General features: G+C 45.7%; 1 protein-coding gene across 2 annotated transcripts in view; it reads left to right on the plus strand.

Moving 5' to 3' along the window:
• Positions 1-817: 817 nt before the first annotated feature.
• EVA1A (eva-1 homolog A, regulator of programmed cell death) overlaps positions 818-18,803 on the plus strand; it is a 210,658-nt gene continuing 192,672 nt past the window's right edge. For both annotated transcript variants that reach the window (XM_086461629.1, XM_086461630.1), the window contains exon 1: positions 818-917. In XM_086461629.1, the coding sequence (XP_086317755.1) occupies positions 818-917 (100 nt within the window). The remainder of the gene's footprint in view (positions 918-18,803) is intronic.

Raw genomic sequence — 18,803 nt, forward strand, 5'->3', positions numbered from 1 at the left:
CTGGCTCTGAACACCACAGGTTAGGATCTGCATGAAAAACCTCCGTTGAGTTGGCTGGAGGGGAGAGGGGTCCAGTGGGACAGAGGGAGACTTGTGTGGCTGGCTGCTGTCAAAAATGAGGATGGTTTTGGATATGTGGGCAGACCCCAGTCCTGCAGTGAGATAGATCCAGGAGGGTTTGATCCTTGGGCCTGTGTGAACTCTCCTCCATTGCAGGATCACTCTCAACAGTGAACACAGCAGAAGAATTCTCCTGTCACCGATCTGACAGGACACCACTGCTCCAGCAGCTACAAATACTCCAAAAATCCCTGTGAATTCAGGCTCTTTGTTTTGGGTTCCCTCCTTTGAATATACTGCCCATCCTTCTGTCTGCACCAGAGAGACAAGATCCCTGGGTATCTAAACCACGAGCAACTGGGCTTCTCCAAACCAGCCCCCCAGGGCACCCCCCCCCCCGCCCCCAGCCCCAGCTCTCCCCCCTGACAGCTTGCAGTGCCGCTGCTGGACAGCTGCACAGTTACAGTCTGCAGCAACTTTGGGCGAAGCGATGGCTTTTAGGACCCTGGGACCTCCGCCAAGGCTCAGGTAGGTCTGTCTCATTCGTCAGCCTCGCTCAGCCGGGATTCATTCACTCCCAGGGATGTGTGTGTGTGAGAGTGTGTGTGCGCTGAGTGCTTTTCCTTCCCCGCTGCTGGCTGTGATCCTTCCAAGCAGTGGGACTGACACTGTTCTCCGGGCAATGAGGAGTACTGGATTGGGGCAGAAAGCGCTTTCCTTTCCTCTGGAAGAAAACAAGCTGTGAGGATACTTAAGGATGTGCTGCCCAGATGTGTCTCCCACCTTCACCTTCCTCATAGGACTCATGTGCTTGACAGCTTTCAACAACTTTGCTAAGACTTCTGCAGACTTCTCAGGTAGGGGAGAAGCGCCGATCCTTTCGGACGCTGGACGGCTGCTTATGGCTGTGAGCTCTTATTACAGTGTTCAGGAGCAGCTCAGGGAAAGTGGATGCAAGCAGATCTGGAATAGTTATGTGGGGAGTAATTTTAATCTTTTAAAAATAAGCTAATGAAAAGCATCTTCCTTAACAGGATTTTGAGTTTGTTAAAAGGCTTTCCCAATAACCCTGAGCAAAACTATTTCAGCAGAGTTAGCCTGAGTAACTTTGGGAACAAGGAAGGGAATAGTGTTAACTCGTGTAAGTTTGTGGCAGGGTTTGTGCTGTGTTTCTCTGAGGAGTGAAAAGAGCTAGGTTAAGAGACTGGGAAGGTCTAGGACATAAATCAAAGCGAACGTAGCAAGACCCAATTATTTTGTAACGGGCCGGATTCCCCTCCTCTTAACATACAGCTTCTGGTTGTTGCAAAAGCCCCTTGAGCTGAGATAAAGGTGGTGTTACATGCAGAGAATGAATTAGATTCTAAGCCTATGTTTACTTAAGCCAGGAGAAGTGTATCATTTCTAAATAATTTCTGAATCTACAAATGTTATAGCACTTGTTTTGAGTTGTGCTCAGCAGGTAAATACACAGCTCTTTGAAGGTATGGAGTCCTGTGTAAGTTTTGTAACTGTGTACAACTGCATCAGTCACTTTAAAGTCACCTTTCTGCTTCTGTTCTTTGTGGATGTGCGTGTGGATCAGAGAAAATATAACATCTCATTTTACAGTTGAGCAGGGTCGATTAGTTTGCTCGGGAATGCCTAGTGAGGATCACTTTGGTTTTGAGATATCGGTTCTAGTTTTGTGTCTTAGTGTGAAGATCTAGTGTGGTGTATTCTTTAGGTGTGTGTGGCAAAACTCTTGTACCAGGTAAGAGCTGCCAAGTATAGTTTGCTGATGAAAAAGTGTCATTTGCAAGAGCTGAATCTCACCGGACTTGGGTTTCAACACATCACAATGCTGCTGCTGCCGCCTGGGAGTGCATGTGTCTGTGTGCTGCGAGAGATTTGTGTTAGAAAGGAGGAGCTTGTGGTGGAGGGGCAGGAGGGTATATATATATATACAGTAGCTTGAAGTCTTAATGTGAATTGAAGGGGGCTGACTTGCTTGTGATTCAGGCTGCTTTGGAGGCAGCTCAGTCCTGGGGGCTGCCATTCAAGGCGGATCTGCCTTTGAATGGAAAGGACTGAGGCATTTCCCTGTTTCTAGTGTGTTTTTATCTCTTCATTGGCATTGAGCTTTCTCTACGCTCCTCCTTGCAAGCAAGTTAATGCAGGAGGGGTGCATGCAGCGGGCACCACAGGAGCTAAAGCTACAATGGGGAAAGTACTGGTCCTTCTGAAATACAGATAAAGCTTGTCCCAGCCAGGCCAAATTTCTAAGCATTAAAATGTGCAAAAGTGTCCCAGAGCAAGGGCGCTTTGCTTTGTGTGTGCACAACATAGCCAGAGCAATGGAAGCAAATTCGATAGGCTTTGGCAATGCTGGCAGTGGGGCAGCTTCTGTCCTTTTTAAAAATGGATGAGAAGGTTGCTTATAACAAAATCACATTTTCTGCCACTTCCAACTGTACCATCACACTTTGGGAGAAGAGTGTACGTGCATGGCAAGGCTGTACTCTGAAAGAGGGCCTGTGGTCCCAACAGCACAACCTCCTGTGTGTTTCCACAACTGTTGAAATCTTCTGCCAGATCCAAGCTAAGTTTCCTGATGGCAGGCTTGGCAAATGTCCGCAGTCTTGTTGGACTGACTGTACCTTGTGGGACAGGAAGCATGGTTTGCTGCAGGAAAGGGCTGTACCCAGTGTGTAGTGGCTTGAATATGGTTTTGTAAGTTCAGGAGCTGGGCAGCCACAAGATGAAAGGGGATGTGAAAAGGTACAGCATTTCCCAAATCACCTTATGCTTCCCCAATACATTTTCCAAAGACCCCATTTGTCTCCCTCCAATGCTTGAGGTCATGCACCATGTGCCTCTCTGGAAGAGCTGTGGCCCAGATAACTCTTCCTACGTGATGAAACACCTTGTTTTTTACTGTTACTCCTATATATGAATAGTCAGCTGGCGTGAGAAATGCAAAAGGGGTAGCCTTTTAGCATAATTTGATGGCAATGGTTTCTGACAACTTATATACTTTTTCTGTACTTCGGGGTGTGCTCTGTTCTTCTCCAGCATGGCTGGAATTGAGCAGGTGAATGTCTTTGGGAAAGCTTTACCATATGCCATCCCACCTAGCCGCTTAGAGGTGGTGCATCCAAAACATAAATGGTCTGCATCCCAAGGAGATGAATGGATTTGTATTGGTTATTGCTGCTGAGGAATGCAAGGCATGCTGTGATTCCATAGAGGTTTCTGCAGCACCTCAACTGCTGCCCACATGCTGCAGGGAGATGACACAACTCATTGGGATGTAAGGGCTTTTCCAGCTTGCAAATAGCAGTACTGTCCAGAAGGACCATCTGATCTTCTTTGGAGAAGAATATTTTTTTAAGCTCAATCCTGTAGACCTTGTTTAGCAACAAAGCTTCACTGGTTTCTCAGCTTGGTTTGACTCAGCATTACCAGGCAGGTGCTGCTGTTAGTAATAGGTCATGACTACTTTGTGGTCAGAGAGTGCACAGATCCAGCCCTGGAAAGAAACAGCTTAGGGATGGCCAGTCTCGAGCTCTAAGCAGATCACAAGCAGCACTGATCTGACTCTCATACTGCAGCTATGCAGTAGGACTAGCCAAAAGAGTTACCAAGAGTTGCACACCCACCCACATCCCACTGCTCCCAATACCATCCCACTGGTGGGGTCTTCATGGTATGTGTCTCTTGCCTGTGGGAAGGATTTGGTTTTTTATGTAGGTCGTGGCAAGGTACCCTGAGAGGGTGCCCAGAGGTGTGGTGAACTGAGTTGGTCATGGGAAAGCACAGGCAGAACTGCTGGGGATCTCTATTGTCTCTGGTCGCAGGCCTCTGAGCACATGGTCTCACATTGTGGCTCCATCCCTCCTGTTTGAACAGCTCAAACACCACAACATGAACATGATGAGTGCCTGTCCTGCTGGGGACTGGTGCAATCTGAGATGTCAGAATTAAAATTCCTTTTAAGTGAAGTATCTAAACTATGTGAAGAGTTTTGAAGTTGTTTTCTTTAACAGTTCTTTAAACATTGATGTTTTCAGGAGGGTGTGGGGGTAGGAAGCAGGTCCTAGGGGAGAGAGTGGAGTTATCAGGCACTTTGCAGCCACTTCTTAAGAAGGCCTGGACTTTTTCTCTGTGGCTGCTTGTAGTACGGGCTCTTGATCTAATCTCATTCTGTGATCTGTTGTTGTGCTCAGGACTGTTTGAAGGCTTAGGACCTAGTGTCTGGATGTGTCACATACCCCTTATGTTCAAGGTGACACTTGAAGACTGTGATGAGGTGTGGGGTAAGAGGTTGGTGGTCCTTTGAAACTCTGTGCTTTAGCTATAAACCCTTAATCCTAATCTCAGTCCCAGCAATGAACTCTCCAAAATCCCTGCTGGTTGATAAAACTTCACCTTTGTTTTAACCCTTTTCTATTTGTGGTGGGACTCCAAGACAAAGCAATGTCCTTGCCCCGCCCGAGGAAGCTATGCCATAGCTCGTTTGTGTAGGCTCTGGGAGGCAGTGATCCACGTGCAGTCCCAGAGGGACTAGGTTAATGAAATGGGGCCAAAATTAGTCTTTTGTGCTAACTTAAAATGCAGGTATTGAAGGCTTAGTTGAAAGCTCAATCAACAGCTATTGCTTGTATGCTCTGTGCTGGTCTCTAGCTCCAGCCATGAGGTCCCTGTCTCTGAAGCTAAATCCTGCAAACACATGTTGAATTCTGCTCTGCCCCTGGCCAGCCAGGGTGGCCATTTAATTTCCAGCTGTGTACCTGCAGGGAATTAGGCTTATGTGATGATTATGATACCATGCTCCAATTCTTCTCAATAACTTTCCCATTCATTAGCTGATCTCAGGCACGTTGGACAGAAAGGTAGTGGCATCAGATCTATATGATTGCCATGAGTTTCATGTTAGCAGAGACAGGTCCCTTCACTACTGCCACAGTGCAGAACAGTCTGTGCTGTGAACTCAAACATTTGCAGACATCAGAGAATCCACTGCAGGGACCTAAGCCAAAAAACTCATGTTTCTAAGTATGGAAATAGCTTTGATGGGAGCTCATGCCTTTTCTGACACAGGAGAACCCAGCTGCAGGATATAAAGCTGTAGGAATAACAGCCCCAGTAGTGTTGCTCCCCCTGGGCCTGCTTTAATATTTATGTTCTTTGCATTATATTTGGCACAAGCTGGATGTGAGCAGCACTTTGCTTAAGGGAGCTGATCCGGCATCGAGCCAGATGAATACTGATAACTCCCATCCACACCCTGCAGGTGAGCCCTGGGTAGCTTTTGGGACCTCTCCCTGGAGGCTCTTCCTGGCTTTAAAAGCACAAAGATATTTTGTTGTTGTTGTTTTTTCTATTCCCCAAGAATGCCAGGTTTCAAGTGAAAGCTGCTTTTGCCACCTCCCTGCTAATTGGCTCAGTGTGTTTGTTTGAGCTGATGAGGGCTGGAGCTGGGAGGGGAAAGGCACTTCTTCCTGATTGCATTTAATCAGTCCATAATAAAGGCAATTTGTTTGACAAGTCCATTCACCAATTATCACCAAAATCTACATGCTAACAGCTTCTGAATGGCTTTAGTCAGACTTTGATATTGGTTTTGGAGCCCTGAATGGGTCGATGGTGTCAAGGGGAGGTCCATGATTTCCATGTGTTGAAAGCTGTAGGCTGTGAAAGGGGGGTTTTCAAGAGAAAGGCAGGTACAATTTATTTTCCAGTGCGGTGGTGTAACTCAGTAATGAGGTCCGTGCTTTTGACCCCAGGAGCCAACAGACATGCTTTAGACTTCATTTAAAGACTGGGCTAAACTCAGGCCACCTCCATACCTTCTTATGGTGAAGGTGAGTGATGAGGTTGAATGGACCTCAGGCTGTCGCTTGAAGAGGTCCTTGTTTTCCTCCTCAGCTGGAGGTCATATGGGCCAACCCATCCATCACAGCTGTGTGGGCTGCGGTTTGGCTTACTGAGGGAGGTCTGTGCTGGGGTAGAGAAATTCTCCTTTGCAGAGGTGACAAAATACAAAACCTCATTAAAGCCGGTTAAAAACTGCTGTTGGCCACTTCTGGTAATGTTCTGGAGATGTGGCTGCACAGTGAGCTGTAGGGGATGGGTTTGGGGAGCTGAAGGGGATGGCTGTGTTTGACAGCCATGGCTGAGTGGTTCTCGCAAGGGGAAGCTGCATTCAGTTTTGTGTCACCTGTGTCTGTCTCTCAGTGGTAAGCAATTTGAAAACCCCAGAGAGCTGAGAGGTATTGGAGGAGGAGATCCTCCAAGAAAAGTTGCTAGGCCACTTTCCATCATATTTGAGAAGTCATGGCAGTCTGGTGAAGTGCCCACTGACTGGAAAAGGGGAAACCTCACCCCCATTTTCAAAAAAGGAAAAAAGGAAGACCCAGGCAACTACAGGCCAGTCAGTCTCACCTCTGTGCCAGGTAAGATCATGGAGCAGATCCTCCTGAAGGCTCTGCTATGGCACATGGAAAATGAGGTGATTGGTGGCAACCAGCATGGCTTCACCAAGGGAAAATCCTGCCTGACAGGCCTTTTATCATGGAGTTACAACATCAATTGACAAGGTAAGAGCAACTGATGTCATCTTCTGGACTTGTGCAAACCTATCGACACTGTCGCGCATGTCATCCTGGTCTCCAAATTGGAAAGACATGGATTTGATGGATGGACCACTCAGTGGATAAGAAATTGTCTGATAGGTCACATTCAAAGAGTTGTGATCAGTGGCTCGATGTCTGAGTGGAGACCAGTGACAAGTGGTGCTCCTCAGGGATCGGTACTGGGACTAGTGCTATTTACCATCTCTGTTGGTGACATGGACAATGGCATTGAGTGCACCCTCAGCAACTTTGCCGATGACACCAAGTTATGTGGTGAGGTCAACACACTGAAGGGAAGGGAGGCCATCCAGAGGGACCTTGACAGGCTGGAGAGGTGGGCCCAGGCCAACCTCATGAAATTCAACAAGGCCATGTGCAAGGTCCTGCACCCGGGTTGAGGCAATCCCAAGCACAGATACAGGCTGGGCAATCAGTGGATTGAGAGCAGCCCTGGGGAGAAGGACTTGGGGGTGCTGGTGGATGGAAAGCTGGACATCAGCCAGCAATGTGCGCTTGCAGCCCAGAAAGCCAATGGCATCCTGGGGTGCATCAAAAGAAGTGTGGGCAGCAGGTTGAGGGAGGTGATTCTGACCCTCTACTCTGCCCTTGTGAGACCCCACCTGGAATACTGCGTCCAGTTCTGGGGCCCTCAACATAAGAAAGACATGGAGCTGTTGGGGAAAGTCCAGAGGAGGGCTACCAAGATGGTCAGAGGGTTGGGACACCTTTCCTACGAGGACAGGCTGAGAGAGTTGAGCTTGTTCAGCCTGGAAAAGAGAAGGCTCTGGGGAGACCTTTTAGTGGCTTTCCAGTACCTGAAGGTGGCCTGCAAGAAGGCTGGGAAGGACTTTTGACAAGGGCCTGCAGTGACAGGACGCGGGGTAATTGTTGGAAGCTGGGAGAGGGCAGGTTTAGACTAGACACGAGGAACAAGTTCTTCACCCTGAGGGTGGTGAGACACTGGAAGAGGTTGCCTAAAGAAGTTGTGGATGCTCCATCCCTGGCAGTGTTCAAGACCAGATTGGATGGAGCCTTGAGCAACCTGGTCTAGTGGGAGGTGTCCCTGCCATGGCAGGGGGGTTGGAACGAGATGATCTTTGAGGTCCCTTCCAACCCAAACCATTCTGTGATTCTATGATTCTGTGATCAATGGGGGATATCAAGTGCCACTTCCATGGCTGTTGGGAGAGGAAGAGAAGCAGCAGCACAGAAGCTGGGGCTGTTTTGGTGCCTTAGAGAGTTGTTCTGGTTTGTCATCAGGGATGCAGCTTTGTGGGCATCAATATAACACGTTAAGCAGAGATACAGATGTCTGTGCACTCCTGTCCTGACGCCTGCTCCAGAAAATGAGGTGAATTTCCCAACAGTTGTGATGATAATGCTCTAAGGGAGGACTCAGCACTTGCTGACTTAAGATGTTCAGAGTTTACTTTTACTGACAGCCGAGGGGACCAAGCTGAGCTTCAGGAAGAGAAACACGTGTTTCCAATTCCGTGTGTTTGTGGTCCTGGGCTGTGACCAGAGGCGCTGCTGTTACTGCTGCGAAAAAGCAGCTGCTTCGGTGCCAGGGAAAGGAGGTACCATCGGGGAGGGATGGATGGGGTTGCTGTGGGTGTCAGGATGTCCTGTGAGGGGTCCATGTAAAACCTCATGTAGGCAATAACTGCGTGTATGTATGCATCTGGCTCACGTTATGTGGAAACCCACTGTTTTAGCCATCAGAGTTGTCAGTAAGAGCTAAGAGACCCCAGGGATCCCAACGTCTGTGTGACGACTGGCAATGTTTATATCGTATGTACTAATTGCAGTGGCCTAGAAAGTGACCCACAGACGCAAACTTTTGTCAGTACCAGGAACACTTTATTTAATTAGTATTATTAACAACAGCAACAACAAAATCCACTGTGATAATTTTAATCACTTCGAAGTATCCCAAGTTATCAGTACCCACTAGATGCACAGTCTATTTGAGGAAAATGTCCTTGCAATATTCTTTCTATGTCTGTGTGTTGTTAGGGACACAAATGCTGCAGAATTAAAGAAAGCAACTGTTTATGTCCTTAGGTAAAAATTGTTCCCTGAATTAAGACTCTGTGAAAGCAGATGTTATATAACACGAATAGTTTGGTCAATTAAAAAAAAAAAAAAGTGGCAATTTTAATGTATCCTTTCTCAACTGAGATACTCAGAAGCTAAAGTCATAATTTAAGCTGGTGGGGGGAGGCAGAATAAGCTTAGTATTTGCAGGGGGATAAAACCTGTGTATTTATACTTGGCACTTTTGCTGATCCTTTTGTTGATGGTAGTTTAAACATGGCCTGATCTCCCAAAGTGCTTGGGGTTCAAAACTGAAAATTGGACTGTGCTGTGTTTAGGTGGGTGTGCAGTGATTTAGGTGGCCAGCACCAGGTCTGTTTACATGTCTTATTTGAGATTGGCTGCTTGTGCTTGGCGTGTTTATGCATGTATAGATTGAACTTGCTGCTTTCTGTTCCAAGACAGCAATCCCAGTCCCTGTGAGGGACCATTTGAAGCAACTACCCCTGGGGTTTTTTGTGCTCTTGTCATTCCTTTTTATCCAGATACCCAAGACCTTCACAGATTCAGTCTGTTTCTGTCCCTTGAAAGGTGTGTGGCTCCCTGCGGGAACAGTCCCAATGTGCTGCTCGAAGTAGTTCGGAGGGTTTTTAGATAGGCTGGTTTGGTGCAATACTACAAGGTTCCTTGTGTCCTTGCCAGTGCTGTGCCTCAATGATCTGGTACTGCTGTTGTCTGGGATTTTTGTGCTCTTTCCAAGAGACAGGCAAGGGCCAAATTCCGCTCAGGTGCGAGGCAAGTTTGCTGACTTGCCAAGGGCTTTGCAGGATGCACAGAAGCACAGAAGTTAATCCCAACTAATCTTCTTCCTGATTAAATCTGATATAGAAGTAATAATTGTGAACATGTTTAAGGTAACTGCTTGGGTTACCTATTATTATTATTATTATTATTATTATTATTATTATTATTACCTAGCTGCTTCTTTTGCCTGAGGAAAGATGGTGAGCTGTGTCTCTCTCAGCCTGGGTTTGGGCTGATCCAAGTGTGCCTGGCTCAGCTCACTAACTGAGGATAGGAGCTTATCCGTAGTAATTAAAGTATGTATGTCTGCTCTTTCAGGGATGCTTAATGCTTGGCTGCCTGGAACCCAGTGCATGTCTTCTCATGTCAGAGAGACAATGATGGTTTGGCAGTTCTGAGTTGCACAGTAAAATAAATCTTGGCTGAGTCTCTTCATATATACTGGTAGGTGCTGTGGTATCAGTGTTGATGGGGCTCCTTTGGACACTAAGGTTTGCTATACAATAATCACTCTTGGATCCATCTGGATCCTTGTATGAAAGTGAAGCAGCGTGTGTGGGACCTGCAGTGTGGGCAAACTCTCTGAGTGGTCAGGTTTCAGAAGTGCATTTGAATTACAGATGGATGTAGCATACTGCTGAAGAATTTGCAGTAGATGTTGCCCAAGCACTTTAGTTGTGGTGGGCAGGGGAGGTCACATCCACCTGCTGGCAAAGTATCCCACATCCTTAACAACAGAGGAAGAAAGAGGTAAAAAATATATTTCCTTTTTTAATGTTACATTAAGATAAGAAGGCTTAGAGACCCAGATTATGAGAAGTTTTATCAGCCACTTAGAATCAAAGAACTTCACTATGTATTTTTGTGCACCATCTTTTGACCTGGTATCAACACAGTAGTTACCAGCAGAGACACTTTTCACTCCTCCAGCAGCCCATAAAAGCACCAGAATAGTCAGGGTGTGAAAGAGGGTTGTCTTCAGGTAAGTTATACTGAATCCTCGATAGACTAGGTACCTGATGGTGCTGCTTGTCAAAAAGAGACCATTCAGACCACCTACTCTGAGACCCCCTATGTGATTGTGTTATTTTATTTTCATCTGCGATCAGATGCCTGTGGTTTTGTTGCTATGATATATTGACATGAGTTGTATTAGCCTCAAGCGTTTAAAATGGGCTTTTACTCCAACAAGTAAATATAAAAACAAAAACATCAACGGGTGGATTTTCTGCTAATTTTTCCTCTGCTATTTTTGTATCACACTGGAGGCTGGGGTGACCTGCATCCTGTGCCTAGGACCTGTGGGCTCAGCTGTGATCCTGTATTGTTTGCTCCTCCGCATTGATATTAAGGTTGTTCTATGGCAGGTGCTATTCCTCACATTCACTTCCCATGTTTGCTGTATTTTGGCTCACATGTTTCCGCTTAAAGTTGTGTTGGGCCAGGAGTGCAGTTAGACTGATAGGTCGTAACTGGAGCTGCAGTAGCTGGATTATGATCAATTTTGGGCCTCAGTCTTTGGGAAATCTGTTATCTCTATGGTCAGTGTGGGGCCTGTAAGTGCAGTGCTGCTGTGGCCCTGGTGATGCCCATAAGATGATATGGGAAAAAATTCTGCACTTTGGCTTTGAAAAAGTTTAGCTTTTGTGTGGAACATTCAAAGAACAGCATTAGGGTAGTGAATCATACATTGGGAAGTTAAGAAATTTTAAAATTAAGGTAGTTTTAACTACTTGAATCCAGTCCTTTGGGTTTTTACATTATGAGTTAGTCTTTAATGAGAACATACTACTTTTTCTCCACCTCCTTGGGACTCCTGTATTGTCCCATGCACAGGACAGCTTCCTCACAATTGTTTTCTTTATCATTCTGGTTCATGACGGTCCTAGGGCTTTATTTACCATGTGTTACTTAAACCCTATTCTGGTTGTGAGTGTCCTATAAACACAGATATACTTACCCTTTTGGAAGGAGAGTTTGGAGTGTTACCTGCATTGCACAGATGAGGATCCAAGGCAGAGAGATTAGCATCTGGAGCCAAAACTTCCCACTATTTCAGAGATTGTTCAGTATCTACCTTTTTCTCCAGGAGCATCCCCTTACCCATTCTCTCAATGGTGATATGCAGGACAAAATATGTGTACTTGGTACACAATTCCTTCTCAGATACTGTAATGCATGTATGCAAATGGGCTGCACAGGTTAAAATGAGCATTACAGTTGCAAAGATAAGTGCACATAACTAAGTGATGTGGGTTAACCCCTGTAGGCAGCTATGTAACACACAGCCGCTCGCTCACCTCTTCTCCCCACCCCCAATAGGACAGGGGAAGAGGGAAGGAAGAGTAAAAGTGAGAAAACTAATAAGTTGAGATAAAAATAGTTTCATAACTGAAGAAGTGGAAGAAAAAAGAAAGAAAACAAAATAAGTGATGCAAAGGCAATCACTCACTGCCTCCCACAGGTAGACTGATGCTCAGCCAGTTCCCAGGCAAAAGATGGCTGATGTACTCTGATTTATTGCTGAACATGGAGTTTTAGGGCGTGGAATATCTCTTTGGTTAGTTGGGGTCATCTGCCTGGTTGTGTCCCCTCCCAACCTCTTGTGCACTCCTCAATCTATTCACTAAGGGGGGCAGAGTGAGAAACAGAGAAAGTGTTGATGCTGTGCAAACACTGTTCAGCAATAGCTAAAACATCAATATGTTATCAGTACTGTTTTGGTCACAGATTTGAAGCACAGCACTACACAACCTGCTATGAAGAAAATTAACTCCATCACAGCCAGACCCAGTACACTAAGGAAAGGGCAACGTTACACCTGTATGTTGTATGTAATATGAGCTAGAGGTGGATATGATGGCAAGCTCTCAGTTGGCAGATATGATCTGAGCCCATAATCGCGGGTGTAAGAAGGGTCTGGTTTTGCATTTTTTTTTTTCTTAGAGCAGTCATGCTTTGAGGGTTACTTTATTTGGGATGAAATAAGAGTACTTAAAATTGGGTTACAAATTTGGAGTCAGTCCTTGGAATGTATTCCAAGAGATCTTTAAAAATTGATTTTGAAGACATTCCCCCTCCAAATTTTTGTTTGGTTGTTTCTGTCCCTTCACAGGGGAAAAAAATGTAAATGTGTTTATCCAAAGGGACAAATAAGGATCCTCTGGTGCAAGTGATATCACTAAAAATAGAGCCCATGGGATTTGTCCAGTTTAGTTTCTCTCTAAATCTTTATTGTGTGGGTGACCCCTTGGAAACCGGGTTTTTTGGTCTGCCTGTTTCCAAAGCACACCCATCTCTTCATGTATCTTTTGTACAGGGGCCGCTTCTGTGGTGTTAACACTGTTTGCTTCCTGGTTTATGTGCTCAGGCTGAATTCCAGCTCAAAGAGGTTAAAGCTTTATAAAAGTGAGTTGAGCAGGGAAGTGGCTCCACAGCTGATGATGAAGAACACACATCTGTGACCCATGCTGTGCTCACATGTTAGTTTATTGTAAGCCTCACAATAAAGGATAGCACTGGTTTTTGTTCAGCTGAACAACTTTGATGGAATGAATTGTATAGAAAAAAGAATAGATGAAGCCTGGCTGTTACTTGCCAAAATGTTCTTTGTTTTAGTTGCGTCGTGTGGGATGCGGAACTCCCAGAAGAGTATAGTCTCTCTTCTATAGCAGCCAAGAGGAGCTGAGGGATTGAACAGGGAGGCAGAGACAGAAGTTCAGCAAGAAAGGGTGAAAAAATTTTCTGATTCTTCCTGCCCTTTGGGTTGTTTGTCTTTAGCTGACAGCCGCAGGCTTTCACTTTGACTATACTGCAAGAGTAGAGGTTCTGCTATACCAGTAAGTTGCACTGTAAATGTGGTTGGTGCCATTTGACTTGGATTTGGTTCGGAGTTAGCCTACACAGGTAGTAGTTGGTGCATTTTAGCAATGGTATAGCCAGTGGCTCGGTGTAAAGGTCTATTAGCAGCTGCAGGAAGCTGAATGCCTGTTAGACAATCCATTTTTCTTGCTGGATAAATGAAAATCACTTTTTCTTTACCTCTCTTTTCTTAAACATTGTCCATATAATTGGAGGGCAGGGTTCAAGTTCAAACTGATAAGATTATTTTGCTTCCCTAAGCTGCATGACAATGGTCCCCTTGGCAAATTAAGCCATGGACCTCCTTTTGCTGTAATGGGAACCAATCTCATTAGAAACAGAGCTGGATTAGTGAAGAGTCCAACCTACCGTACAGATACGCATTCTGACCCCAGCAGGCCTGAAGTGCCTTTTGTTCACTCCAGCCTCGTCTGCATTTTCCCATCACTTATACATCTGTGTGGTGGAGCTGGTGGTGATTATTTCTGCTCAAGGAAAGCCTGCTAGGGGGTGAAAAGGAAGTTGATTGGCCAGCGTGATATCAAAATATGAATGATAAAGTGTTTTTTAAATGTTTCCCTTGATTTAAGTCATTGGGGTACAAGACTGATTAAGATGCTTGTTGCTGGGTATTGGAGATTAAGGGCCGCTCTTCACTGGTTTGACCTGAGACAGAAGATGATCCTTTTCTGCCTCTTAGCATTATTCTCTTCTACAGATCAGAAAATCTGGACCTGTTTACACCAGCCTCTCCAACATCTGGACACAAGAAGCTCTTTTATGGGGAAAAGACAGACAAACCTTTTGACCTGTAACCTGTGTTGGTTTTGTCTGTCCTTCTTGCTGACGGTTGTTGGCTCTGGATGGGTTGCACATGAACTGTCCAAGCTGCTTTGTCAAGCAGTTGAGACTGAGGCCCTTGAGCTGGCTCTGTGCACACCAGTGCCAGCAAGAGAGCAGCATGGCTGTGCCTGCAGCAGGCTCTTGGGGAAATGTTGTGGCTCAGGAGCAGTGCTGAGCTGTGGGGGTGCTGCTTCTGGAGATGTTCATGTGCGTGCCCGTGTTGTCCCTAGCTCAGTGCTGATGTTGTACATGCTGTTGTTGTCTGTTGTTTGCTTTCTTCCCTTTGCATCCTCACATTCAGCTTTTGGGATCCACCCTATCTATCTACTTACTTGTATTATCTGGAATTTTTCCTCTTTCTGAGGTCCCTTGGCTCGGGAAGATTAGAGGTACAGCCCTGGCTGATTCCGGCTGCTCCCATGAGATGGAGCCACACTAAGGATGCTAAAACAGGCGAATCCCACCAGTTCCTGCGTTAAGAGCCATTTTCTGATCCTTAAGGAAATCCTTGTGCCCTTGCATCTCTCCTTTGTCCTACTTCTCTGACTGAGGAGGTATTGCCTGGAGCTTGACTCCTGTCTAGAAGTTCGTGCTTGAAGCAATCTGGCAGGGAGGGCAGGCTGCGGACTGTGTTTGAAAATGGCACCAATGAGCCCAGGCAGTTATTGTAGTAATTTGTTGCTATTGATTAGCCTGGAGGCTAATGCTTTAAGTGGTGAGGAGTCCTGACTTGGTGAGTAATTTAATATAAAGCAGAGAGGCTATTCACATGAGGGAGAGCTGCCTTCTCTTTATGTCCACTCCTGATGGTTATGAAATGTTTTTTTAAATAAATGTCATTAGCAAGAACAAGGATTAACCAGGGTGATTAACACTGCTAAGCTATAGACTCTGTCTCACCAGCCAGGCTGCAAATAGGCAGCTGAAGAAATGGTTCTATTTTCTGTTCTTATTACATTTATGGATGTATTTTAAGGTTTCTCAGAAAGACCAGAACAATGAAACACCCTTTGACAATAGAAATCTCTTTTCTTCATGGCACAGCCTGAGCAAGCATTCAGACCCTTTCCTTCTGGGATTGCTCATTTCCTTTTTTTCTCCTGAAATAAAACAATACTCCCCCAAAAGCACAAGTCTGCAGTGCTGTGACAGAGCCAGCCTCTGTCACTCTATCAAGCAGGCATCGGATGGGACATTGTCTTCTGTTTTCCCCCTCTAAGCTGCAACTCAGGGAAAAAGAATAATAGCAACAAAGAAACCCTTTTCATATGTTGTTTTAGTGCTGTCAAAAATACTAACATGCCCACCCTGAATTTCTCTCAGTGCTTTTTCAAAGACTTCCATCCTTTATGTGCACAGGGGAGAATCAGGCATGTGGGAAAGAAATTGCATTCAGTGAAATGAAATATTGTCAACCCAACTGGAGCCACAATCCTTGGGTCTCCTGAAGTCTGAGACTGTAGCCCCAAGCCTAGTTCAAGTGTGAGGGGAGCCTGTGATTAAAAAGACTGTCACAGACCTCCTGCGTGTCCCTGTCTACACAGCCCTGAAGGTCACCACGAGAGCCTGGGGTTCGTGAGACTCAGCCTCCTCTGTTTCCCTGCCTGTCCCTTTTGATTACATGTTTCCTGAGTGTCTCCGTGTGTCTTTCACTGCAGCTTGATTCCTTGCTATTTTTATTTGGAGCCCCGATTGTGGTGACTTATAGTTTTGAGGCTGGGAAGTTGAAGGATATGAGTGCTGCCTCTCTGAAGACTTTCTGATGCAGAAAGGTCTCCTGAAGTAGATAGATATCTCTGAGCAGATGGTTAGATACATAGTCCTGTCTGTCTGCTGCTTTCAAGTGAATGTTTTCACTTGATCTTGTGACTGGTTAGATGAAGTTACTCCTGGAAAGGATGCCTTTAGTTGTACTTCTGCAGTCCAAAACATTGGAGTAGGCTCAGAAGGAGCGTACAGAGGGCTTACCGACGTCTGTGAAGTTTACCAGCAAATGTTTTTGCCGAGACACTGCTTCAGCAAGTTGCTAGCCTGTAAGACCTATGGTGGCTGCCTGCCTGTAGCATGCAGCGGACCTGGAGTAAGGTAAAGGCGCAGCTATGGCTTGTGGGAGCGTTTTCTTTGCCAGCTCAGCCTGAAAACGGCAGGCTTAGATAGTACCTTTCTTGTGAAGGTGGTAGAGAATGAAACATTTCTGCCGCTTTTTCCACCACGAGGGGCTGTGGTCTAGTTGTGCCCCCTCTGGTCCCCAGTGTAGTATCAGAATTGGCTTGGTCCAAACTTTACATATTGCCTTACAAAGGACCAAATCAGCCTGACCCACCTAGATCTGCAGGGGAGACCTTATTGCAGCCTTTCAGTACCTAAAGGGGGCTTGTAAGAAACACAGAGAGAGACTTTTTACCAAGGCCTGTAGTGACAGGACAAGGGGCAATGGTTTTAAGCTGAAAGAAGATAGATTTAGACTGGACATAAGGAAGAAATTTTTTATGATGAGGGTAGTGAGACACTGGAACCGCTTGCCCAGAGAAGCTGTGGATGCCCAATCCCTGGAAGTATTTGAGGTCCTGTTGGACGGGGCTTTGAGCCACCTGGTCTAGTGAAAGATGTTGGGAGGGTTGGACTAGGTGATCTTTGATGGTCACTTCCAACACAAACCATTCTGTGATTCTATGATCGTAAGAGGTTTCAGAATTGCCTTTAAATTCAGACCTGTGCAAAAGTCTTCTGCTGGTTGAAAACTGCTTTTCTGCTGTGGGGTTGTTGAGGGCTGAAGGTACTATTAGTACCCTGAGTCAGATTTTACCCCAGTATCCATGCCTGTTGGATGCAGAATTGCCTTTTAAAGCCCCTCTCAGCCTTGTCAGTGTTGGGGAATTAGTACAGAGCTGCATTTCTGTGTCTGCTGGCCAAAGCAGCCCAAGCTACAAAATGCTGGAGGCTGGCTAGATGCTTGATCCCTTGTTCCAGGGCCTTTCCTTGCATAATTTTCTGGAGGAGATCAGAGCTGCCTTCTTCCCAGCCATATGTCATTGGCTTAATGGCAACACTGATGGATGTGGAGGGAGATCAGGCTCTTCCCTGAGCACTTGGCCTGGTGGTGGTGGGGCAAGAGTGAGGTCACCACCCTTTTCTGCTCTCGAAGGAGTGGCTATCAAGGGGCAATAACTTTTCATTTAGCATTTGGGGCTTTTTCCATTGGTGACAATGAGTCTGATTTGCATTTTAGAGAAGCTGTCATGCAAATGGTGTCTGGCTCATGTGATAACAGAGCTCAGCTGTGCTTCAGCCCCTGTGGGATGTGCAATGAGGGTAAGAAGTTTTCTTAGACATTAGACAAGTGGAAGGCACACTTATCACAGAAACGTGGTGGGGAGAGGTGGGGAAATGTCCATCCAGTGGTGTATTTAAACAGAGATTGAGCATGCAAGAAATTGGTGGACAGAGGTGGAAATTTACTCTCCCAAGCTGTTCTCCATCTAAATCTTGCCTTGCCGTGTGAGGGGAGCATCCAGCCCTCCTGGTGCCCAGGCACGAGTAAAGCTTGCTGTATTTTGAGTGCTCTGATGAAGGCTGTTTTATTCTAAATCTGATGGCTTGTTTATGCTAGTGCTTCAGTGATAAATCATTATTGGTGTTTCTAATGAGGCTTTTAGAGCTGCTTTGGAAACTTAAAACCATATTAGTAAGGTAAGGCTGCAGGTTAAACACCTTGAAGGCTTGGTGTGCCTCCAAGGCAAGACAGGCCAGGCCCTTTTTGTTTGTGACTTAACTCTAAATTTTCTAGATTTACTTGAAAGTTGTAATGTTTCCTCCCTCTTCTCCCTCTAGTTCTGAATTTCCAGCAGGTCTCCAGCTAAGTTGTTCAAGTGCGCTCAATAAATCTATCAAGAGTAATTCACAGTTACATAGCATTGATCATTCGTGGCTGTAGAAGCATTTTGCTGTAGCAATTAAACACTGATAGCACTATCTTGCAGATGGAGAAGCTGAGGCACAGATTGTACCATCACCAGTGAGATTCCATTTTCCTTAACTGTTCCAAAGATCCTTCAGATCACCTAAGCGGTTCCTTTGGACTTCTAGGGGTCGCATCATCTGACTTGCAGCATTACATCTACATCTACAGACCACTGGCATCCCATGATTGATGATTCCTCTCCATTGACCCAAAGAAGATCCAGACAGCTAGCTTAGACTAGACAGATCCTGCTCAAAACCACTAAACTGAACAGCATTAAAGCTAAAAACCTGACTTCTAGCCCATCTCCTATGCCTTTTTTAGTTCTTGGCACTTTGCTGATATGCAATGCATATAAGGTGATTCTGTAACTCCTTCTTTCTGTCCTTTTAGAACAGTTTTTCAGGAAACTTCCTTTTAGGGTGAGGAGGTATAGAACAGGAATACCATGCTCTGTTAGTGTCCTTACAAGTGATGTCTATGTAGTGGATTGTTAGCCTTGCAGTTGCTCCCTTACCATGACGAATGCTAAGTAATACTCCTCATACTGCTCTGATAGAGCTAAAGAAGCCCAAGGAGCACAGAGACTGGCCTCGGTGGTTTGAAATTAGTGTGTTTAT

This window comes from Leptosomus discolor, chromosome 2 (genome assembly GCF_034619465.1).
Source record: "Leptosomus discolor isolate bLepDis1 chromosome 2, bLepDis1.hap2, whole genome shotgun sequence".
NCBI lineage: Eukaryota > Metazoa > Chordata > Aves > Leptosomiformes > Leptosomidae > Leptosomus > Leptosomus discolor.